Genomic DNA, 24,713 nt, shown 5'->3' with positions numbered 1-24,713 from the left:
TGTGCAGTGTTTTCAATGCTGAATATTCATTGCACCCATTTTTCGGTGCAAAAAAATAATAGGAATACATTCACCTCCAAAATATATTTGCAGTAAAGATACAGTTAATATATTCAGAAACTGGTATAATGGTTTATTGGGGCGGGGGGGGTGATGTTGAGGAGGGTCCAGCCCCACATGTTGTAGAACCAATACATTTTTTTTTAAAAAACAATTTAAAAACAAGCATTGTCAGTTCCAACAGTTTTGGCTTTTGTGTAGGCATGGGAAAGGCACTTGCCAGGCACTGCTGTAGTGGTATTAACGGGCCACTGATGGTAACAGGAGCAAAATGGTGCGAGGACCTAGGCATTGAATAGCAGTGCCCGGCAAATGCCTAATAGTTGTACACAAGCCAAAACTGTTGGCTTTGCTAATGCTGGTTTTTAACATGACTTCAGTGAAGGGCAAGCACAGTGCTGATAAAGGCAGACCTGGTTAAGTCATTTCATTACACCAGTAGCACGTTTACAACTCCATTCAAGTTATTAACTCTCAGACTGCCTTGAAAAAACACTGATAGGCAGTTTGAGTGCAACGTTTGATGGTAAGGCTTGATTAAAGTGAGCTTAAGGAGTTCCCAGGAGAGGGTGGTTTTTGGGCTGGGAGGGGCAAGAAGTTGGTGGGAATAGCCATAGGGATTAGCATGGCCATGGGCAGTCAATGGGTAGGCAAATAAACAAACAACACCTACAAGCTGAGTGTCCCTCAACATATTCTATTTCCCCCTACCTGTACTCTGATGCAATAGTTTCAGTTTATATGTGTCGGTCCAAACTAACAACTAAGCGTGCACTTAAAGAAAGAGCGGCAAAAACACACACAACCATCCAAACTTGCGTTTTCAAATAAAAAGAGGTTTATTAGGGCAAGGGGATGACCGGTTAGGTGTTTGTACAACAATTGTGGTTTAGCAAAAGGGGAGAGACAAGACCCCGTCCGTTTCAACTCCACGCTAGTTCCACTCGGCATCCTGGGAAAAGAAGCCGTCCCTAACTGCGCACAATCGCAAAAAACAAACATCTTTAAAAACAAAAAATATATAATATTAATAAAGCCAACTCAAGTCAATATAAATAACGTGCACAGAACATGGAAAAATGCTTCCAATTTAATTACACATAAATAAATATATACAGATTTTTTTTTGGGCGGTTTCCGCCTGGCCTGGTTCAAGTCCTCTGCTCGAGGCGTGCCATTTCTTCCGCAGATAACTTGATGGTTTGAAGTTTCCAGCAGGATGATGTTGAAGCCACGTACCTTTTAGGCTTTGCACCCTATTGGCACGCTGCGCAATCCATTTTTTCGCTGAAGAATCGTGCAGCGTTGGAGATGATGTCATCAACTGTGCGACGCAGCTCAGGTAGGAGGTTAATGGCTGCCAAGAAAATAAGGTCTATTGGCCCAGTGTTTGCACACGTGACGTCCCCATCTCCAGTGGCAGATTCTTAATTAATAACTCACCCTTGACAAGGAGTTTTGCATCCCGGAAGGAGGTAATAGTTGGTTCAAATATCAGTGAGGAAAGGACGTTTTGACCAGCGACAAGATGGGTTTGCTTCAAGAAGAGAGCAGGAGAATGTTTTGTTGTGTTTTTTGGACGATGAATCCATACATGCCAACATTATCCAGCCCACTGAAGAAACGGTAGACCAGCCCTGGACTTGTATTCCTAGATTGCCCAATTAAAAACCCAGAACTACAAGTCCCAGAATTCAAAGTGACACACAGAACTGGACTACTGTCTCCCAAATGGAATGGATAATATTGGCATGTTTCTTGTTCCCTGTGGGATTGCATATTGGACATATTTTTTTTTTAATGGGCCTACACCCTTTCCAAGCCCCTGCAACGGCGCATTGTGCCCCTAACTGTTACAATTTAGATTCCAAAAACCCCAACATTGCCTGAGTCTGACTTTTATTCTCCTTCCTCCAGTTGGATTGTTGTCCAAACCCTGCTATGATCTCCTATTTTGAACCTGCCTCGTTGGTTAATACTTAGAAAAGCATGTTCTCTGAATGCTCAGCAAGCTGGGACATTGCAGGCACTGTCCCTTAATTATGAGTAGTGAGTGTGTAAGGCTGGTGAACACGGGCAGCAGTGTGCAAAGAGCAAGCAAGCAGAGGGCCTCATCGGTCAATAAACTACCGATCAGCATAGAGACAGGGGTCTGCAACCTGCAGCTCTTCTGAGGCTTCGGGCTATGACTCCCATAATCCTTCAACACTGACTATGCTGGCTAGGGCAGAGGGGAGTTGTAGTGTAAAAACATCGGGTGTGCCCAAGGTTGCAACCCCATGGCATAGACTGATCTGAAAGTCAAGACTAATCTTGATGGTCTCACGTGTAGACTTCGGTGGAAAGCAGGAAAGAAATGTTGCTGAATTTCACCCTATACTTTTTGATTGTAAAAATGCAGTAACATTTACAGTAATACAGTGTCCCCTTAAGTTCAAACGAGGCCTTAAGCATTTCCGGGTGCAGCCATGCCTGCTAGCCCACATTTGACGGGTGTTTCTGTAAACAGTCTTTGAAACCTGATTGATTTTAAACATGAATAAAAACACATTTTTAAAAATAATTTAAGGTGCCGAAATTGACTGAACTCTTGAGTCGCAGAATTGATGGCTGGTGGGCGAGACCGCTGGCCGTTTCTTTACCGCTTCTTACACATCTCCCCTTGCAATTTTGGACCAATTCAGAACCTTAAACCTGTTTCGGGGGAACAAGAGGTGTGGGTGATTTCCTGTGTACCTTACTACGTGCTGTTCAGGAAGTTTTAAGCAAATTCTCAGTTAGTCACTGCTGCCTTATTTCCACTCTGTGGGGCCATCCCGTGCCCCAGTTTCCCCTAAAGGTGATACTTTGTGGGGAGTGAGACACCTGGAAATTCGTCTCCATTTCATCCAGATGGTCCATGAGGATTTTAGCGCTGCTGCGGAGGGAGCGTTCCGCAATTGGCTGTAGTAGAGTGCTCTTATTCCTCTTCCCTTCCTTGACAGGATACAGGCCGCTCCTATCTAGAAGGGGTGCAGCTCCCACTCTCCTCTGTCCCTGCAAAAGGGTTAGTCTTTGTGCCCACCCTCATTTTCTGTGTTTCACGTCTTTCTCTGAGGGTTTGGAGTCCCCGGCCGAGTGACCGGTCATGAACATCTTGTCCACCCCTTTCAGGGATTCCATCAAGTAGTTCTGAAAGGCCGTGAGGGCGGCACACAGGGCCGGCCCCCCAAAGCCGTGCGTGATGAGGCTGAAGTGGGTCAAGCAGCTCTGGACTCCGGGTTCGAGGATCAACGACGGGCGACTGTTACCCAACGGCGAACGGTCCTGAGCCAACAAGTCGGCAAACTCCTTGAGGATCTGCCTGGAAAGGGAGAAAAGGTAGGGATGTTACAATGGAGGACGACTCCCATATCACAGTGGTTCTTAAGCATAGCAATTCATGGGTTAGATCTGGGTCATCGACTCCCATATCATAGTGGTTCTTAAGCATAGCAATTCATGGGTTAGATCTGGGCCGTCGACTCCCATATCACAGTGGTTCTTAAGCATAGCAATTCATGGGTTAGATCTGGGTCGTCGACTCCCATGTCACAGTGGTTCATAAGCCGAGCAATTCATGGGTTAGATTTGGGTCGTCGACTCCCATATCACAGTGGCTCTTAAGCAGAGCAATTCATGGGTTAGGTCTGGGTCGTCGACTCCCATATCACAGTGTTTCTTAAGCAGAGCAATTCATGGGTTAGCTCTGGGTCGTCGACTCCCATATCACAGTGGTTCTTAAGCATAGCAATTCATGGGTTAGATCTGGGTCATCGACTCCCATATCACAGTGGTTCTCAAGCATAGCAATTCATGGGTTAGATCTGGGTCGTCGACTCCCATATCACAGTGGTTCTCAAGCATAGCAATTCATGGGTTAGATCTGGGTCGTCGACTCCCATGTCACAGTGGTTCATAAGCAGAGCAATTCATGCGTTAGATCTGGCTCGTTGACTCCCATATCACAGTGGTTCTTAAGCATAGCAATTAATGGGTTAGATCTGGGTCGTCGACTCCCATATCACAATGGTTCTTAAGCAGAGCAATTCATGGGTTAGCTCTGGGTTGTCGACTCCCATATCACAGTGGTTCTTAAGGAGAGCAATTAAGGGGTTAGATCTGGGTCGTCGACTCCCATATCACAGTGGTTCTTAAGCAGAGCAATTCATATGTTAGTGACGTGGTTTTGTATAGTGCAATGTCGGCCATTTTCTTGGGTACTTAATGTTGGCTAATGTCTTCAGTGAAGGAGGTCGCACTCCTTGGGTGAGTCTGCAACCCTGATGTGTGATTTGTGAGTGTGAGCCTGGACTCTCAAGGGTGTGGTGCAGGGAAACTCCTCAACATCTGCCCCTTTCTAACCATTCACTCTGCCAAGGTGTTCGCCTCTGCTAGCAGGTCATGGGCACCGGATGGACTTTTGCTGGGGCCTCCTCATGAGACTCCCTCATTAGTCCTTCTCTTCCCCCGACGAAATGCTCAACTTTGTAACCCGCTCCCCTCGCCAACCTCTCCCGGTGCATGACCCACCACTGCCCACCACATCCGGGTAGGAGGGTGTCCATGCACTCCTTCATAAAATCCTTCGTGCCTTGAAGTCTGTGCATGGGCTGCAGCCTACCCTACCCTGCTAACGCCCATCTCTTGCTACTCCCCTCCACCCACTGCGTTCTACAACTCTTCTCAACCTCCCTTCCTGCCCCCCAATAGCTACCGCTCCCTTTCATTCCTTCACCCTACTGAAACCCCAACACTGGAACCCCTTTCCCTACATCAAATGGCATCACGTTATCTGAACTCTTTACCAAGCTTCGGAAATGTCCTCAAAGGTCCCCTCCCCCCTCTCTTGAAGGAGCGCCTGCCCTGGCCCCAGATTCCCTTTCTCTCCCCCCACCCTCCACATAAGATACACTGCATATGATAACCCTCACATATATTTCATTATTATATACTGTTTATGGTGCCTTGTTCTTGTAATTATGCCTGTGCTGTCCCCTCATGTCCCGTTGGCTCTCTGCTTCACTGGGTTAATGCTACTGCCACTACACCTCCTGTGCTGTCCCACTACCTCCCTACTACACCAGTTAATGATCTGCCACTACTCCTTCTGTGCTGTCCCATTACCTCCCTACTACACCGGTTAATGATCTGCCACTACACCTCTTGTGCTGTCCCATTACCTCCCTACTACACCAGTTAATGATCTGCCACTCCTCCTCCTGTGCTGTCCCATTACCTCCCTACTACACCGGTTAATGATCTGTCACTACACCTCCTGTGCTGTCCCATTACCTCCCTACTACACCAGTTAATGATCTGCCACTCCTCCTCCTGTGCTGTCCCATTACCTCCCTACTACACCGGTTAATGATCTGTCACTACACCTCCTGTGCTGTCCCATTACCTCCCTACTACACCAGTTAATGATCTGCCACTACACCACCTGTGCTGTCCCACTACCTCCCTACTACACCAGTTAATGATCTGCCACTCCTCCTCCTGTGCTGTCCGATTACCTCCCTACTACACCGGTTAATGATCTGTCACTACACCTCCTGTGCTGTCCCATTACCTCCCTACTACACCAGTTAATGATCTGCCACTCCTCCTCCTGTGCTGTCCCATTACCTCCCTACTACACCGGTTAATGATCTGTCACTACACCTCCTGTGCTGTCCCATTACCTCCCTACTACACCAGTTAATGATCTGCCACTCCTCCTCCTGTGCTGTCCCATTACCTCCCTACTACACCGGTTAATGATCTGCCACTACACCTCCTGTGCTGTCCCACTACCTCCCTACTACACCAGTTAATGATCTGCCACTACACCTCCTGTGCTGTCCCACTACCTCCCTACTACACCAGTTAATGATCTGCCACTACTCCTCCTGTGCTGTCCCATTACCTCCCTACTACACCGGTTAATGATCTGCCACTACACCTCCTGTGCTGTCCCATTACCTCCCTACTACACCGGTTAATGATCTGCCACTACACCTCCTGTGCTGTCCCACTACCTCCCTACTACACCAGTTAATGATCTGCCACTACACCTCCTGTGCTGTCCCACTACCTCCCTACTACACCAGTTAATGATCTGCGACTACTCCTCCTGTGCTGTCCCATTACCTCCCTACTACACCGGTTAATGATCTGCCACTACACCTCCTGTGCTGTCCCATTACCTCCCTACTACACCAGTTAATGATCTGCCACAACTCGTCCTGTGCAGTCCCATTACCTCCCTACTTCACCAATTAATGATGTGCCACTACTCCTCCTGTGCTGTCCCATTACCTCCCTACTACACCAGTTAATGATCTGCCACAACTCCTCCTGTGCTGTCCCATTACCTCCCTACTACACCAGTTAATGATCTGCCACAACTCCTCCTGTGCTGTCCCATTACCTCCCTACTACACCAGTTAATGATCTGCCACAACTCCTCCTGTGCTGTCCCATTACCTCCCTACTACACCGGTTAATGATCTGCCACTACACCTCCTGTGCTATCCCATTACCTCCCTACTACACCAGTTAATGATCTGCCACTCCTCCTCCTGTGCTGTCCCATTTTCTCCCTACTACACCGGTTAATGATCTGCCACTACACCTCCTTTGCTGTCCCATTACCTCCCTACTACACCAGTTAATGATCTGTACACAACTCATCCTGTGCAGTCCCATTACCTCCCTACTTCACCAGTTAATGATGTGCCACTACTCCTCCTGTGCTGTCCCATTACCTCCCTACTACACCAGTTAATGATCTGCCACAACTCCTCCTGTGCTGTCCCATTACCTCCCTACTACACCGGTTAATGATGTGCCACTACACCTCCTGTGCTGTCCCATTACCTCCCTACTTCACTGGTTAATGATCTGCCACTACTCCTCCTGTGCTGTCCCATTACCTCCCTACTACACCGGTTAATGATCTGCCACTCCTCCTCCTGTGCTGTCCCATTACCTCCCTACTACACTGGTTAATGATCTGCCACTACTCCTCCTGTGCTGTCCCATTACCTCCCTACTACACCGGTTAATGATCTATCACTACACCTCCTGTGCTGTCCCATTACCTCCCTACTACACCAGTTAATGTTCTGCCACTCCTCCTCCTGTGCTGTCCCATTACCTCCCTACTACACCGGTTAATGATCTGCCACTACTCCTCATGTGCTGTCCCATTACCTCCCTACTTCACCAGTTAATGATCTGCCACTACACCTCCTGTGCTGTCCCATTACCTCCCTACTACACCGGTTAATTATCTGCCACTCCTCCTCCTTTGCTGTCCCATTACCTCCGTACTACACCGGTTAATGTATCTGCCACTCCTCCTCCTGTGCTGTCCCATTACCTCCCTACTTCACCAGTTAATGATCTGCCACTCCTCCTCCTGTGCTGTCCCATTACCTCCGTACTACACCGGTTAATGATCTGCCACTACTCCTCCTGTGCTGTCCCATTACCTCCCTACTTCACCAGTTAATATTCTGCCACTACACCTCCTGTGCTGTCCCATTACCTCCCTTCTTCACCAGTTAATGACCTGCCACTACACCTCCTGTGCTGTCCTACTACCTCCCTACTCCACCAGTTAATGATCTGCCACTACTCCTCCCGTGCTGTCCCATTACCTCCCTATGTCACCAGTCAATGATCTGTCACTACACGTCCTGTGCTGTCCCATTACCTCCCTACTACACCGGTTAATGATCTGCCACTCCTCCTCCTGTGCTGTCCCATTACCTCTGTACTACACCGGTTAATGATCTGCCACTACTACTCCTGTGCTGTCCCATTACCTCCCTACTTCACCAGTTAATATTCTGCCACTACGCCTCCTGTGCTGTCCCATTACCTCCCTACTACACCAGTTAATAATCTGCCACTGCACCTCCTGTGCTGTCCGATTACCTCCCTACAACACTGGTTAATAATCTGCCACTACACCTCCTGTGCTGTCCCATTACCTCCCTACTACACCAGTTAATGATCTGCCACCACACCTCCTGTGCTGTCCCATTACCTCCCTACAACACCAGTTAATGATATGCCACTACACCTCCTGTGCTGTCCCATTACCTCCCTACTACACCGGTTAATGTATCTGCCACTCCTCCTCCTGTGCTGTCCCATTACCTCCCTACTAGACCAGTTAATGATCTGCCACTCATCCTCCTGTGCTGTCCCATTACCTCCCTACTACACCAGTTAATGATCTGCCACTACTCCTCCTGTACTATCCCATTACCTCCCTACTGCACTGGTTAATGATCTGTCACTACACCTCCTGTGCTGTCCCATTACCTCCCTACTACACCGGCTAATGATCTGCCACTACTCCTCCTGTGCTGTCCCATTACCTCCCTATTATACCAGTTAATGATATGCCACTGAACCTACTGTGCTGTCCCATTACCTCCCTACTACACCAGTTAATGATCTGCCACTACACCTCCTGGGCTGTCCTATTACCTCCCTACTACACCGGTTAATGATCTGCCACTACTCCTCCTGTGCTGTCCCATTACCTCCCTACTACACCGGTTAATGATCTGCCACTACACCTCCTGTGCTGTCCTATTACCTCCCTACTACACTGGTTAATAATCTGCCACTACTACTCTCGTGCTGTCCCATTACCTCCCTACTACACCAGTTAATGATCTGCCACAACACCTCCTGTGCTGTCCCATTACCTCCATACTACACCAGTTAATGATCTGCCACTACACCTCCTGTGCTGTCCCATTACCCCCCTACTACACCAGTTAATGATCTGCCACTACACCTCCTGTGCTGTCCCATTACCTCCCTACTACACCAGTTGATGATCTGCCACTACTCCTCCTGTGCTGTGCCTTTACCTCCCTACTTCACAGAGCAGGCGGGGGCTGGAAAGGTACATGGGGATTGCTTCTGCATGCAGTGGAGCTCAGGGTAGGATAGTCCAGGGGGGGTGGAGATGTGATGGGAAATTGAGGGAGCTCCTTCCAGACGCAGCAGGGGGGGCTTGTGGACTAAATGAAAGAAGGGTTTGGTAGTTTTGATGTGGGAGTGACAGATGATGCCAGTGGCAAGGAGGGGAAAGGGGCACATTCAAGGGGATTTGCAGGGGGGGCGAGGAACGGAGAGATTATGGAGGGTGTTAGATCAGAGGTTGCGTGAAAGAAAGTAGCAGGAGATTGTTTCTGCCAATGAACAGGGGTTGCAAGCCCACGGATGGGTTCAAACCCAAGCAGCACTTATCTGAAGCGGGCACACATCATTCTGATAGGGCACACGTCATTCTGATAGGGCACACGTCATTCTGATAGGGCACACATCATTCTGAGAGTGCCACCCAGCGTGGATGGGGGTTTAGAAGTGGAAGAAGAGTGCCAGAGATGATAGAGCAGGGGTCCGCGACCTATGGCTCCCCAGATGTTTTGAAGGGCAACTCCCATGATGGCTCGCCATTGACTGTGCTGATTAGGGCTGATGCCATCTGCAGTCTAAAACATCTGGCGATCTAAAGAATGGAGAGGCCTTTTACACAGTGTGTGTGTTGTGAAGCAAGAAGGCGACAACCAGGGAGGAGGCTGGCATGGTGGTCAAAGCGGCTGTGGAGAGAGTGAGCGTGGGGCTTTCTGCAGAATGCCAGATGGGTATACAGTGGATTTTCATGAGCAGGTTAATTCTGGTGGTAAGATGTCATTGGTTATTTATAATGCGCTTAATACCCAGAGGTTTCGAATCGCGGGCCCAGGGATCGAGCCTGTGTTGCTCTGCATCACCTTGCTTCCAAGGTGAGCGCATTGCCCCTGAGCTATCCTCCCGGCCCGAGCAGTGATAAAATGGCAAGGGCGGATATTGCTGTCAGAAATGGCCCCAGGGTTTTGTGCCCTAGAGAAGTAGATGAGGAGGTCAGTAGGAAATGAGAGAGGGGGTCCTAGAGGCTGGGGGATGGATGCCACTGACGTAGGCTTAACGCCTCCAAGACTGAAGTGCCACCCACCTACAGGCTCCCGAGATGGAATCAGAGTTCCCTCCCATACATCGGAAGTACTTTGCCAACCTGCGCTTAGATGCAACTTGTTGCTGGGTTCCAGTCATGTGAGGTGCGCCATACACATGTTCCAATCAGATCAAAAGTCAGAGGCGGAAAGTAGAGGTAGATTTGGGAATGGAAGCAGAACCCCAAAAGAGGAGATACGCTGTCAGAGGGAGGGGGAATAAAGGGCACAGGGCAGAGTGTGGCGAGGGGTAGTCAGACAATGCTTCCCATGGGAGGGCTTTTTCAGCATAATCACAAGGGCAGATTCCAGACTGGAGAGGATCACAGGGGTCATTAGGGGTCAGGCGGGGCAGGTGCGAGCATGGGGGAGGTGCAAGTGTCTTCAGAGCCAAATGGGTCCACATGGCAAACAGAGGGGTTCACTGTCCTCAGGATGGGTGCCAGTCCAGTGGAAGAGGATGGAGAGAAGGAGCACAGGAAAAAGATGGGGAGAGAAAAGGTGCCACTAAAAGCAGGAGATGGCGAAAGTGATGAGAGTAACGTGGATGCCGCAGGTGATGGGCACGCAGTAGCTGCCCACGCCATTAGCAGAGGAGGTGGCATGCGGGCATCAAGGTGCCAGCATGGCTCAGAGTGTGGCTGAGAGTTTGCTGGGGTGACAGTGGAGAGTAGTGAGGAGATCAGTGAAGCAGTTTAGCTTAGCAGAGCGGTAGAGAAGGAGGGGGGTGGGGGGGCACCCGTGTAGGAGAGGTGGCGATGTGTGCTATCGGGGAAGTTCACCCATCCAGCTCTCTTCTGCAAGAAGGCTCTGTGCCTCCAACCAGGCAATTACTGTAACTTTCTAACTCTGTAAGTAACCAATGTAACCAACTTCCTAAGCAAAAAGCGCCTAGATACCCCTGGGTTATGTGCGCTATATAAATGACACCAAATAAATAAACTAAATAAACCAATTCATCGATTGCTTAGTCGTGTGCATGGTGCCGGAAGGGAGCGGCGGAGGCCCCTTTTTCTGCATACTCTTATCCCATGCGGGGCCGCTCCCCACTGGAACACCCGTACTCTGGTACTCACTTGGTGGCAAGCAGCATGTTTTTCCTGCTGTGGAGCTCCGTGGGGTCCGAGTGTTGCCGGCACAGGTATTCTGCGGCAGCCTTTGCCGGGAACTCCGTCTCACACACGTAACCGAAATCCCGGGCCAAGTGCACAGCTTCTCCTGCAGGAGGGAAGAGAAAGGAGTCTGGTCAACACAGGGGCATTAATGCATGAAATCCAAGAGCTCTCATTGGTTCCCTCCCGAGCTTCCAGACAAGATGGCCTCCAACCATTTGGGTGCTCCTCAAATTGTCCAAAACCTACATCCCCGAATCTACAGGATGTCTGAACAGTAAATAAAGGAATGATATGGCTTTAAATCCACAGCTGACAAAATGCACCGATTGGGAAGGAATAACTGTTCCCTTAGATGCTATTGTGTACATTCTTTTGCCAGACTTGCAATGGGTCCTTTGATAGCCCTGCAAAACAGCTTGATGTGGAGAACAAATACCCTGATACCCCACCTACTGTAACCATGTGGGGGGGCTGTTAAAATGATGGAACTGGGCTGTGGAGAAGGCATAGCATTTTAGTGAAAGTCTTAGAAAAAAAAAGGTTTTAAAAAGCCACAGGCCAAAAACAACAGTCTCTTTTATAGAGATGATTTCAAAGGTGCACAATCACGCAACAAAGCAACCTGGCAGTGCATACATAATTATAATAACACGATGAGCCAAAAGAGTTTGTTTGCAGCTCTGATTTTAGCCTACAATTACCTGCAGGCACAGTAATGTGTCAACGCAAAACAATACACTCTGGGTTTTACTCTGTACTATCAAGACAGAAAGAAACACAGCGAATGAAAATGCATGATTCAATCACCTGCTTGTAGTCATTTAACAGGCTGCAGCCTTATGCACCCCTCCCATTTCTAATAAAAAATTCACACATCTTAAGGGACATGGCCCGGTCCCTAGCAATTCCTCATCACCCACTCACTGCTGTGTTTGCAGCCATCTAATGTTAATAACACCTTATCACGCGTACATGCACGACAAAAGAACAAAGACACACCAGAGAAGACCGCCGAGTTCAGAAAGTAGTGGTGAGAACAGTTGATCACTGCAGGGATTTTGGTTTTTCCCCAGATCTAAGGTTCGGAGAGACCATTTTTAGTTTGGGCTATTAGGTGTCGCACGCGAAACCTAAAAAGCCACAACTATTGCATTAGAGTACAGATAGGGAGAAATGGCATACGAGGAGGGACACAAAGCCTGTAGGTGTTATTTGCCCACTCACTGACTGCCGATGGCCATGTTAATACCTATGGCCATTCCCACCAGGTTCCTACCCCTCCCCGACCATAACACCTCCTCATAGGAACTCTTTGAGCTTGGTTTAATGAAGCCTTACCATCAAACTTGGCACACAAAGTGCCTGCCAATGTTTTCTCAAAGTTAATGGCTTAATTGAAGTTGTAACCTGCTACTGTTGTAACAAAAATGTCTTAACCAGGTCTGCCTTCAGCCATGCCATTTATAAGCACTATGCGTCCTTTTAAAAACAAGCATTGCCAAAGCCAACAGTTTTGCCTTGTGTACAAGTATTAGGCATATGGCAGGCACTGCTACTAGATGCCCAGGTACTCGCGCCTGCTACCATCAATGACCAATAACACTACGGCAGTGCTTACCAAGTGCCTTTCACATTCCTACAATGCTGGCATTGCCAATGCTGGTTTATGGATTGCATTGCCAGTGCCTGACCAATGATGTGCTCTACCCTCGAAACTCCGCCCTCCTCTAGGAAAGGTTCCTATTTAGACACCAGGTAATTTTCAGCAAGACGCACAAAAAAGGGCTGTCGGCTCTCACTTTTGCGGTCTTCTCACCCGGATCCGTTCGACAATGTCTCTCGCTATGATTTCTACTTACGAAATTAAACGGGTGCGATATTAACGAAAACGATAACATCGACTCACATCGATGTGATTCGATATTATTTTCAAAGGCACTAAACACCCGCCCCAACATATTTTAGTACAAATATAATCAAACTCCACTCCCAGAATATTTGGGGAAAGTTATGGTTAGTGCTTTAAAAAAAAAAATATCCCGCTTGCGTTAATGTCACTGGATACCGATTAAAGGACCAATGAGTTGCGAGGACCTCAATTCATGCTAGAGTGCAAATGAACCGGGGTTATGTGATCTGGTGTGTGCTTTCCAGCCTGTGGGGAATCACACAGACTGGATTCCGGGAGATCGCCTGATGGCTGCCTCGCTTATTTAGGAAAAGCTAGACCCTGGCTAAGGGTACGTGCGGCCACATAACTGGGCCTGCGGCTGCCCCATGCCCGGGGCACTTAAGCCAGAGGTGTGTTCTTAGTTACTGTGTCACGTGTCGCTTGGTAACCGTGAGATCGATGTAGGCGAGAGATTTACCGAGCGAGCGACTGGTTTTCTGAACTCGCAGACAAGCAATTTTCAATCAAAAGGGAATCCACCTTTTGATTGAAAAAAAACAGAATAGACCTCCTGGAAGTCCCTCTCCCCCGCCCACCTAAAGCCAAAACATAAAACCTATAAGGACAATGGATTAAGTGTGATGCAAAATCGAGCGAGGGAGGGGGTGGGGGACTAAGCATGTGTGTATTTAGGCACGCCCCCAATGAGAGCACCCCCTCACCAATGGGGGGGGGGCAGGTGAAAGGGGAGCTGGGGTGCACTGGTATTACCTTTGGTGCGCCCAGCACCTCGGTGGTGTGACACTAGAATGCCTCAGCTCTCACACGCAGCAGGCAGCCCTTTCATTCAATGCGCTGCATGGTTAAAATCCACAGGCTCCTTCAATGAAAGGGCTGCCTGCTGCGTGATGACTCTCAACTCTGAAACAGGGGGAGGGCTGGAGGGCCCACTGTCCCCTTTTGTTTCCGAGTAAAGAGTCATCATGCATCTTGAAGCCTCGTTTAAAAGGCTTCATGCTGCATGATGACCCTTTACTCGGAAACAAAAGGGGAGACTGGGCCCTTCCGCCCTCCCCTTGTTTTGGAGTTCAGAGTCATCTGGCAGCCGTGTAGCTGAAGCCACGGTTACACTGGCTGTCTGCAGATGCCAGTACTTCTGAATTGCTGGCACCTGCAGGAAGTCTGTGCAACTATGCAGTGCTTTGGCTACACGGCAGCCCGATGTGTGGTCATGGCCGGGGCTAGTCCGTGTGGGCCCTGGTAGGGCCGTGGCTCAGCAGCCCTTTCTGAAGAATGCTGAGGCTTGGCCCCAGCTGGCACCGGCCCACTTAAAGCCCTTCAAGTAGTCATTTTGGAAAACCAGGCTTACATTGGCCTGCTGGGATTCAAACCTGGGACATTCAATTTGTACAGATCCCCTGAGCAGGTGCACAGCCCACTGACCTTCAGGGTTTTTTATGGGGCAGGAATCCTGCAAGCCCAAGAGTGCACCCCGAACCCATCACTTCGACCTTCTAGCCAGTTACTGCTGACTACTGAAAGCTGCTCCTTCTCAGAAGGGCCTCCCTCGTGCCACCCGAGGTCTGGGCAGCTTCCTCTCCCTTCCAGAGGGCTTAAAGACTTTCTCTGCCTGTCCTACTGATGCGATGTTCCTCTCCTCCTTGGCATTCGGCCTCCCTCTCCCCCATGATGCCTCTTGTTAGCTGTGCCCCTTATACGTTCATACCAACACCTGTGTAAAGGGTTCACCCTACCACATCAAGGGGCAGGCAGACTGAATATCAAACTTGCAAATCTATATTAATATGCTTATAACCGTGGCCATACTATCACCCAATCTTCAATGGCCACCTAGTGTATTACAGAACTCCAATTAACACATCAAAATAATATACATTGAAGTGTCGCTGGGACCTTATCAATCGGCACAGACGCCATCTTCTGTACAAATGTCCGATAGCTTTCCGTAACACTGAACTCCTTCCTTGGTGCTAAACCCGCCCCAAAGCTGTTCAGCAATCAAAGGCATCTTTCACCCTATTTGAGGTGGACCACAGGCAGTGGGTGAGTTGAATGTCATCATGACTAACACCACGTGGCAAAATCGTATGTCCCTGCTCACAACTACAGCACAATGGTGAACCAGGCTGCTTGGGGTGACCTACCTGGCTCACAGTTACGCTGTAGTTGTGAGCAGGAACATACGATTGTGCCACCTAGTTCTAGTCATGATGACATTCGACTCATCTTGTTGACCAGTTAGGATGTGAAGCTGGGAAAACAAAACCTCTTTAAGAGTGGATACACAATCAGAATCGAGGAGTTCAACAATCCAATTTTTGCATTTTTGGCGTAACACTGATTATCAATTGAATCGTATCCCACGCCTGACACCATATATAAGAAAGGCACGTTATCACACAGTAAAACAGACAGAAGTGATCACAGTTCAAGAGTGTTTATTGAACGTCAATTGGGTTTGAAAAATGCCCATCTAATCCTAAATCTAAAGATGGGAGATGGGATAAGATATTATCAAATAATAATAACGCAGTCCTAGTGGTGTTTTGTCAAAATGAAAGGGCCTATACTAATAAACCTATTGCCAATACTTAATTTTAAATAAAAATCATGTGGGAAACAATGTTTAAGCAACTGAAAAGTGTTCAAGAAATGATATGTTAGAATATTCAAGCCATTGGCTTCCCTTCCCCATATTTTCAGCTTGGGAGAAGACGGCACACTCAAGCTTAGCACAGTCTCTTGCTTCTCTAGCACGAGGATTCAGTCCAAGAATTCAACAGCAGGGCCTTTTGTGCCAAAGTCTCTTTGCCATTCAAAGTGGCAGTGGCCACCTGGATGACAGATCTCCGGAGACTAGTGGGTGAGACACCCACTAGTTTCTCACATGAGCCAGGAGTATACAGAATGTGGGTTGCTAGGTGCTGTGTGGAGCCAGGAGTGCAGTAAATTGATTATTAGGTGGTGGAGACAGGAGTACAGTATGTGGGTTATTAGGCTGTGGAACCAGGAGTTCAGCATGTGGGTTACTAGACTGTGTGTGGAGCCAGGAGTACAGTGTGTGGGTTACTAGGCTGCATGTAGTCAGGACTACAGTATGCTGGTTACTAAGGTGTGAATGGATCCAGGAGGAGGTTGTGTAGATTATTAGGCTGTTTGTGGAGCCAGGAAGGCAGCATGTGGGTTGACAGGCTATGTGGAGTCAGAAGTACAGTATGCAGGTTACTGGGGTACTGGGGTGTGTGGAGCCAGGCGTAGTAGAGTATGTGGGTTACTAGGTGGTGCGTGGAGCCAGGAGTACAGTATGTGGGTTACGAGCCTGTGGAGCTAGGAGTACAGCATGTGGGTTATATGCTGTGTGTTAATCCAGGAGTACAGTATGTGGGTTATTGAGCTGAGAATCCAGGAGTACAGCGTGTGGGTTAATAGGCTGTGTGTGGAGCCAGGAGTACAGCATGTGGGATATTAGGCTAAGAAGCCAGGAGTACAGCATGTGGGTTACTAGACTCTCTGTGGAGCCAGGAGTACAGCATGTGGGCCATAATGCTGTGATATCAGGAGTACAGCATGTGAGTTACTAGGCTGTGTGTGGAGCCAGGAGTACAGCATGTGGGTTACTAGACTCTCTGTGGAGGCAGGAGTACAGCATGTGGGCCATTATGCTGTGGAGCCAGAAGTACAGCATGTGGGTTACTAGGTTCTGTGTGGAGCCAGGAGTACAGCATGTGGGTCATTATGCTGTGGTGCCAGGAGTACAGCATGTGGGTAATTATGCTGTGGTACCAGGAGTACAGCATGTGGGTTACTAGGCTGTGGTGCCAGGAGTACAGCATGGGATTACTATACTCTCTGTGAGCCAGGAGTACAGCATGTGGGTAATTATACTGTGGTGCCAGGAGTACAGCATGTGGGTAATTATGCTGTGGTACCAGGAGTACAGCATGTGGGTTACTAGGCTGTGGTGCCAGGAGTACAGCATGGGATTACTAGACTCTCTGTGAGCCAGGAGTACAGCATGTGGGTTACTAGACTCTCTGTGGAGGCAGGAGTACAGCATGTGGGTAATTATACTGTGGTGCCAGGAGTACAGCATGTGGGTAATTATGCTGTGGTACCAGGAGTACAGCATGTGGGTCATTATGCTGTGGTGCCAGGAGTACAGCATGGGATTAATATACTCTCTGTGAGCCAGGAGTACAGCATGTGGGTTACTAGACTCTCTGTGGAGGCAGGAGTACAGCATGTGGGTCATTATGCTGTGGTGCCAGGAGTACAGCATGTGGGTCATTATTCTGTGGTGCCAGGAGTTCAGCATGTGGGTTACTAGACTCTCTGTGGAGCCAGGAGTACAGCACGTGGGTCATTATGCTGTGGTGCCAGGAGTACAGCATGTGGGTTACTAGACTCTCTTTGGAGCTAGGAGTACAGCATGTGGGTCATTATGCTGTGGTGCCAGGAGTACAGCATGTGGGCCATTATGCTGTGGTGCCAGGAGTACAGCATGTGGGTCATTATGCTGTGGTGCCAGGAGTACAGCATGGGATTAATTTACTCTCTGTGGAGGCAGGAGTACAGCATGTGGGTCATTATGCTGTGGTGCCAGGAGTACAGCATGTGGGTTACTAGACTCTCTGTGGAGCCAGGAGTACTGCACGTGGGTCATTATGCTGTGGTGCCAGGAGTACAGAATGTGGGTTACTAGACTCTCTTTGGAGCTAGGAGTACAGCATGTGGGTCATTATGATGTGGTGCCAGGAGTACAGCATGTGGGTTACTAAGTTGTGTGTGGTGCCAGGAGTACAGCATGTGGGTCATTATGCTGTGGTGCCAGGAGTACAGCATGGGATTAATATACTCTCTGTGAGCCAGGAGTACAGCATGTGGGTCATTATTCTGTGGTACCAGGAGTACAGCATGTGGGTTCCTAGACTCTCTGTGGAGGCAGGAGTACAACATGTGGGTTACTAGGCTGTGTGTGGAGGCAGGAGTACAGCATGTGGGTCATTATGCTGTGGTACCAGGAGTACAGCATGTGGGTTCCTAGACTCTCTGTGGAGGCAGGAGTACAGCATGTGGGTTACTAGGCTGTGTGTGGAGGCAGGGGTACAGCATGTGGGTCATTATGCTGTGGTACCAGGAGTACAGCATGTGGGTTCCTAGACTCAATGTGGAGGCAGGAATACAGCATGTGGGTTACTAGGCTGTGTGTGGAGGCAGGAGTACAGCATGTGGGTCATTATGCTGTGGTGCCAGGAGTACAGCATGTGGGTTACTAGACTCTCTGTGGAGCCAGGAGTACTGCACGTGGGTCATTATGCTGTGGTGCCAGGAGTACAGCATGTGGGTTACTAGACTCTCTTTGGAGCTAGGAGTACAGCATGTGGGTCATTATGCTGTGGTGCCAGGAGTACAGCATGTGGGTTACTAGGTTGTGTGTGGTGCCAGGAGTACAGCATGTGGGTCATTATGCTGTGGTGCCAGGAGTACAGCATGGGATTAATATACTCTCTGTGAGCCAGGAGTACAGCATGTGGGTCATTATTCTGTGGTACCAGGAGTACAGCATGTGGGTTCCTAGACTCTCTGTGGAGGCAGGAGTACAGCATGTGGGTTACTAGACTCTCTGTGGTGCCAGGAGTACAGCATGTGGGTTACTAGACTCTCTGTGGAGGCAGGAGTACAGCATGTGGGTTACTAGGCTGTGTGTGGAGGCAGGAGTACAGCATGTGGGTCATTATGCTGTGGTGCCAGGAGTACAGCATGGGATTAATATACTCTCTGTGTGCCAGGAGTACAGCATGTGGGTTACTAGACTCTCTTTGGAGGCAGGAGTACAGCATGTGGGTCATTATGCTGTGGTGCCAGGAGTACAGCATGTGGGTAATTATGCTGTGGTACCAGGAGTACAGCATGTGGGTTACTAGGCTGTGGTGCCAGGAGTACAGCATGGGATTACTATACTCTCTGTGAGCCAGGAGTACAGCATGTGGGTTACTAGACTCTCTGTGGAGGCAGGAGTACAGCATGTGGGTAATTATACTGTGGTACCAGGAGTACAGCATGTGGGTCATTATGCTGTGGTGCCAGGAGTACAGCATGGGATTAATATACTCTCTGTGAGCCAGGAGTACAGCATGTGGGTAATTATACTGTGGTGCCAGGAGTACAGCATGTGGGTAATTATACTGTGGTGCCAGGAGTACAGCATGTGGGTAATTATACTGTGGTGCCAGGAGTACAGCATGTGGGTAATTATGCTGTGGTACCAGGAGTACAGCATGTGGGTCATTATGCTGTGGTGCCAGGAGTACAGCATGGGATTAATATACTCTCTGTGAGCCAGGAGTACAGCATGTGGGTTACTAGACTCTCTGTGGAGGCAGGAGTACAGCATGTGGGTCATTATGCTGTGGTGCCAGGAGTACAGCATGTGGGTCATTATACTGTGGTGCCAGGAGTACAGCATGTGGGTTACTAGACTCTCTTTGGAGCTAGGAGTACAGCATGTGGGTCATTATGCTGTGGTGCCAGGAGTACAGCATGTGGGCCATTATGCTGTGGTGCCAGGAGTACAGCATGTGGGTCATTATGCTGTGGTGCCAGGAGTACAGCATGGGATTAATATACTCTCTGTGAGCCAGGAGTACAGCATGTGGGTTACTAGACTCTCTGTGGAGGCAGGAGTACAGCATGTGGGTCATTATGCTGTGGTGCCAGGAGTACAGCATGTGGGTCATTATTCTGTGGTGCCAGGAGTTCAGCATGTGGGTTACTAGACTCTCTGTGGAGCCAGGAGTACAGCACGTGGGTCATTATGCTGTGGTGCCAGGAGTACAGCATGTGGGTTACTAGACTCTCTTTGGAGCTAGGAGTACAGCATGTGGGTCATTATGCTGTGGTGCCAGGAGTACAGCATGTGGGCCATTATGCTGTGGTGCCAGGAGTACAGCATGTGGGTCATTATGCTGTGGTGCCAGGAGTACAGCATGGGATTAATTTACTCTCTGTGGAGGCAGGAGTACAGCATGTGGGTCATTATGCTGTGGTGCCAGGAGTACAGCATGTGGGTTACTAGACTCTCTGTGGAGCCAGGAGTACTGCACGTGGGTCATTATGCTGTGGTGCCAGGAGTACAGAATGTGGGTTACTAGACTCTCTTTGGAGCTAGGAGTACAGCATGTGGGTCATTATGCTGTGGTGCCAGGAGTACAGCATGTGGGTTACTAAGTTGTGTGTGGTGCCAGGAGTACAGCATGTGGGTCATTAGGCTGTGGTGCCAGGAGTACAGCATGGGATTAATATACTCTCTGTGAGCCAGGAGTACAGCATGTGGGTCATTATTCTGTGGTACCAGGAGTACAGCATGTGGGTTCCTAGACTCTCTGTGGAGGCAGGAGTACAACATGTGGGTTACTAGGCTGTGTGTGGAGGCAGGAGTACAACATGTGGGTCATTATGCTGTGGTACCAGGAGTACAGCATGTGGGTTCCTAGACTCTCTGTGGAGGCAGGAGTACAGCATGTGGGTTACTAGGCTGTGTGTGGAGGCAGGGGTACAGCATGTGGGTCATTATGCTGTGGTACCAGGAGTACAGCATGTGGGTTCCTAGACTCTCTGTGGAGGCAGGAATACAGCATGTGGGTTACTAGGCTGTGTGTGGAGGCAGGAGTACAGCATGTGGGTCATTATGCTGTGGTGCCAGGAGTACAGCATGTGGGTTACTAGACTCTCTGTGGAGCCAGGAGTACTGCACGTGGGTCATTATGCTGTGGTGCCAGGAGTACAGCATGTGGGTTACTAGCCTCTCTCTGGAGCTAGGAGTACAGCATGTGGGTCATTATGCTGTGGTGCCAGGAGTACAGCATGTGGGTTACTAGGTTGTGTGTGGTGCCAGGAGTACAGCATGTGGGTCATTATGCTGTGGTGCCAGGAGTACAGCATGGGATTAATATACTCTCTGTGAGCCAGGAGTACAGCATGTGGGTCATTATTCTGTGGTACCAGGAGTACAGCATGTGGGTTCCTAGACTCTCTGTGGAGGCAGGAGTACAGCATGTGGGTTACTAGACTCTCTGTGGTGCCAGGAGTACAGCATGTGGGTTACTAGACTCTCTGTGGAGGCAGGAGTACAGCATGTGGGTTACTAGGCTGTGTGTGGAGGCAGGAGTACAGCATGTGGGTCATTATGCTGTGGTGCCAGGAGTACAGCATGGGATTAATATACTCTCTGTGTGCCAGGAGTACAGCATGTGGGTTACTAGACTCTCTTTGGAGGCAGGAGTACAGCATGTGGGTCATTATGCTGTGGTGCCAGGAGTACAGCATGTGGGTAATTATGCTGTGGTACCAGGAGTACAGCATGTGGGTTACTAGGCTGTGGTGCCAGGAGTACAGCATGGGATTACTATACTCTCTGTGAGCCAGGAGTACAGCATGTGGGTTACTAGACTCTCTGTGGAGGCAGGAGTACAGCATGTGGGTAATTATACTGTGGTACCAGGAGTACAGCATGTGGGTCATTATGCTGTGGTGCCAGGAGTACAGCATGGGATTAATATACTCTCTGTGAGCCAGGAGTACAGCATGTGGGTAATTATACTGTGGTGCCAGGAGTACAGCATGTGGGTAATTATTCTGTGGTGCCAGGAGTACAGCATGTGGGTAATTATACTGTGGTGCCAGGAGTACAGCATGTGGGTAATTATGCTGTGGTACCAGGAGTACAGCATGTGGGTCATTATGCTGTGGTGCCAGGAGTACAGCATGGGATTAATATACTCTCTGTGAGCCAGGAGTACAGCATGTGGGTTACTAGACTCTCTGTGGAGGCAGGAGTACAGCATGTGGGTCATTATGCTGTGGTGCCAGGAGTACAGCATGTGGGTCATTATACTGTGGTGCCAGGAGTACAGCATGTGGGTTACTAGACTCTCTTTGGAGCTAGGAGTACAGCATGTGGGTCATTATGCTGTGGTGCCAGGAGTACAGCATGTGGGCCATTATGCTGTGGTGCCAGGAGTACAGCATGTGGGTCATTATGCTGTGGTGCCAGGAGTACAGCATGGGATTAATATACTCTCTGTGAGCCAGGAGTACAGCATGTGGGTCATTATGCTGTGGTACCAGGAGTACAGCATGTGGGTTCCTAGACTCTCTGTGGAGGCAGGAGTACAGCATGTGGGTCATTATGCTGTGGTGCCAGGAGTACAGCATGTGGGTTACTAGACTCTCTGTGGAGCCAGGAGTACTGCACGTGGGTCATTATGCTGTGGTGCCAGGAGTACAGCATGTGGGTTACTAGACTCTCTTTGGAGCTAGGAGTACAGCATGTGGGTCATTATGCTGTGGTGCCAGGAGTACAGCATGTGGGTTACTAGGTTGTGTGTGGTGCCAGGAGTACAGCATGTGGGTCATTATGCTGTGGTGCCAGGAGTACAGCATGGGATTAATATACTCTCTGTGAGCCAGGAGTACAGCATGTGGGTCATTATTCTGTGGTACCAGGAGTACAGCATGTGGGTTCCTAGACTCTCTGTGGAGGCAGGAGTACAGCATGTGGGTTACTAGGCTGTGTGTGGAGGCAGGAGTACAGCATGTGGGTCATTATGCTGTGGTACCAGGAGTACAGCATGTGGGTTCCTAGACTCTCTGTGGAGGCAGGAGTACAGCATGTGGGTTACTAGGCTGTGTGTGGAGGCAGGAGTACAGCATGTGGGTCATTATGCTGTGGTGCCAGGAGTACAGCATGTGGGTAATTATGCTGTGGTACCAGGAGTACAGCATGTGGGTTACTAGGCTGTGGTGCCAGGAGTACAGCATGGGATTACTATACTCTCTGTGAGCCAGGAGTACAGCATGTGGGTTACTAGACTCTCTGTGGAGGCAGGAGTACAGCATGTGGGTAATTATACTGTGGTGCCAGGAGTACAGCATGTGGGTAATTATGCTGTGGTACCAGGAGTACAGCATGTGGGTCATTATGCTGTGGTGCCAGGAGTACAGCATGGGATTAATATACTCTCTGTGAGCCAGGAGTACAGCATGTGGGTTACTAGACTCTCTGTGGAGGCAGGAGTACAGCATGTGGGTCATTATGCTGTGGTGCCAGGAGTACAGCATGTGGGTCATTATTCTGTGGTGCCAGGAGTACAGCATGTGGGTTACTAGACTCTCTGTGGAGCCAGGAGTACAGCACGTGGGTCATTATGCTGTGGTACCAGGAGTACAGCATGTGGGTTACTAGACTCTCTTTGGAGCTAGGAGTACAGCATGTGGGTCATTATGCTGTGGTGCCAGGAGTACAGCATGTGGGCCATTATGCTGTGGTGCCTGGAGTACAGCATGTGGGTCATTATGCTGTGGTGCCAGGAGTACAGCATGGGATTGATATACTCTCTGTGAGCCAGGAGTACAGCATGTGGGTCATTATGCTGTGGTACCAGGAGTACAGCATGTGGGTTCCTAGACTCTCTGTGGAGGCAGGAGTACAGCATGTGGGTCATTATGCTGTGGTGCCAGGAGTACAGCATGTGGGTTACTAGACTCTCTGTGGAGCCAGGAGTAATGCACGTGGGTCATTATGCTGTGGTGCCAGGAGTACAGCATGTGGGTTACTAGACTCTCTTTGGAGCTAGGAGTACAGCATGTGGGTCATTATGCTGTGGCGTCAGGAGTACAGCATGTGGGTTACTAGGTTGTGTGTGGTGCCAGGAGTACAGCATGTGGGTCATTATGCTGTGGTGCCAGGAGTACAGCATGGGATTAATATACTCTCTGTGAGCCAGGAGTACAGCATGTGGGTCATTATTCTGTGGTACCAGGAGTACAGCATGTGGGTTCCTAGACTCTCTGTGGAGGCAGGAGTACAGCATGTGGGTTACTAGGCTGTGTGTGGAGGCAGGAGTACAGCATGTGGGTCATTATGCTGTGGTACCAGGAGTACAGCATGTGGGTTCCTAGACTCTCTGTGGAGGCAGGAGTACAGCATGTGGGTTACTAGGCTGTTTGTGGAGGCAGGAGTACAGCATGTGGGTCATTATGCTGTGGTGCCAGGAGTACAGCATGTGGGTAATTATGCTGTAGTGCCAGGAGTACAGCATGGGATTAATATACTCTCTGTGAGCCAGGAGTACAGCATGTGGGTTACTAGACTCTCTGTGGAGGCAGGAGTACAGCATGTGGGTCATTATGCTGTGGTGCCAGGAGTACAGCATGTGGGTCATTATACTGTGGTGCCAGGAGTACAGCATGTGGGTTACTAGACTCTCTTTGGAGCTAGGAGTACAGCATGTGGGTCATTATGCTGTGGTGCCAGGAGTACAGCATGTGGGCCATTATGCTGTGGTGCCAGGAGTACAGCATGTGGGTCATTATGCTGTGGTGCCAGGAGTACAGCATGGGATTAATATACTCTCTGTGAGCCAGGAGTACAGCATGTGGGTCATTATGCTGTGGTACCAGGAGTACAGCATGTGGGTTCCTAGACTCTCTGTGGAGGCAGGAGTACAGCATGTGGGTCATTATGCTGTGGTGCCAGGAGTACAGCATGTGGGTTACTAGACTCTCTGTGGAGCCAGGAGTACTGCACGTGGGTCATTA

General features: G+C 49.4%; 1 protein-coding gene across 1 annotated transcript in view; it reads right to left on the bottom strand.

The window, feature by feature from the left end:
- Positions 1–875: 875 nt before the first annotated feature.
- TFAP2E (transcription factor AP-2 epsilon) overlaps positions 876–24,713 on the bottom strand; it is a 155,158-nt gene continuing 131,320 nt past the window's right edge. The window contains exons 6-7 of the mRNA XM_069622597.1: positions 11,165–11,306; positions 876–3,403 (exon numbers count right to left, since the gene is read on the bottom strand). Of these exons, the coding sequence (XP_069478698.1) occupies positions 3,127–3,403; positions 11,165–11,306 (419 nt within the window). The 3' untranslated portion in view covers positions 876–3,126. The remainder of the gene's footprint in view (positions 3,404–11,164; positions 11,307–24,713) is intronic.

This window comes from Ambystoma mexicanum, chromosome 11, assembly GCF_040938575.1.
Source record: "Ambystoma mexicanum isolate Mex_15411 chromosome 11, UKY_AmexF1_1, whole genome shotgun sequence".
In the NCBI taxonomy this organism is placed as follows: Eukaryota; Metazoa; Chordata; class Amphibia; order Caudata; family Ambystomatidae; genus Ambystoma; species Ambystoma mexicanum.
The sequence above is the reverse complement of the archived record's forward strand: the minus strand, read 5'-3'. Positions and strand labels throughout refer to the sequence as shown.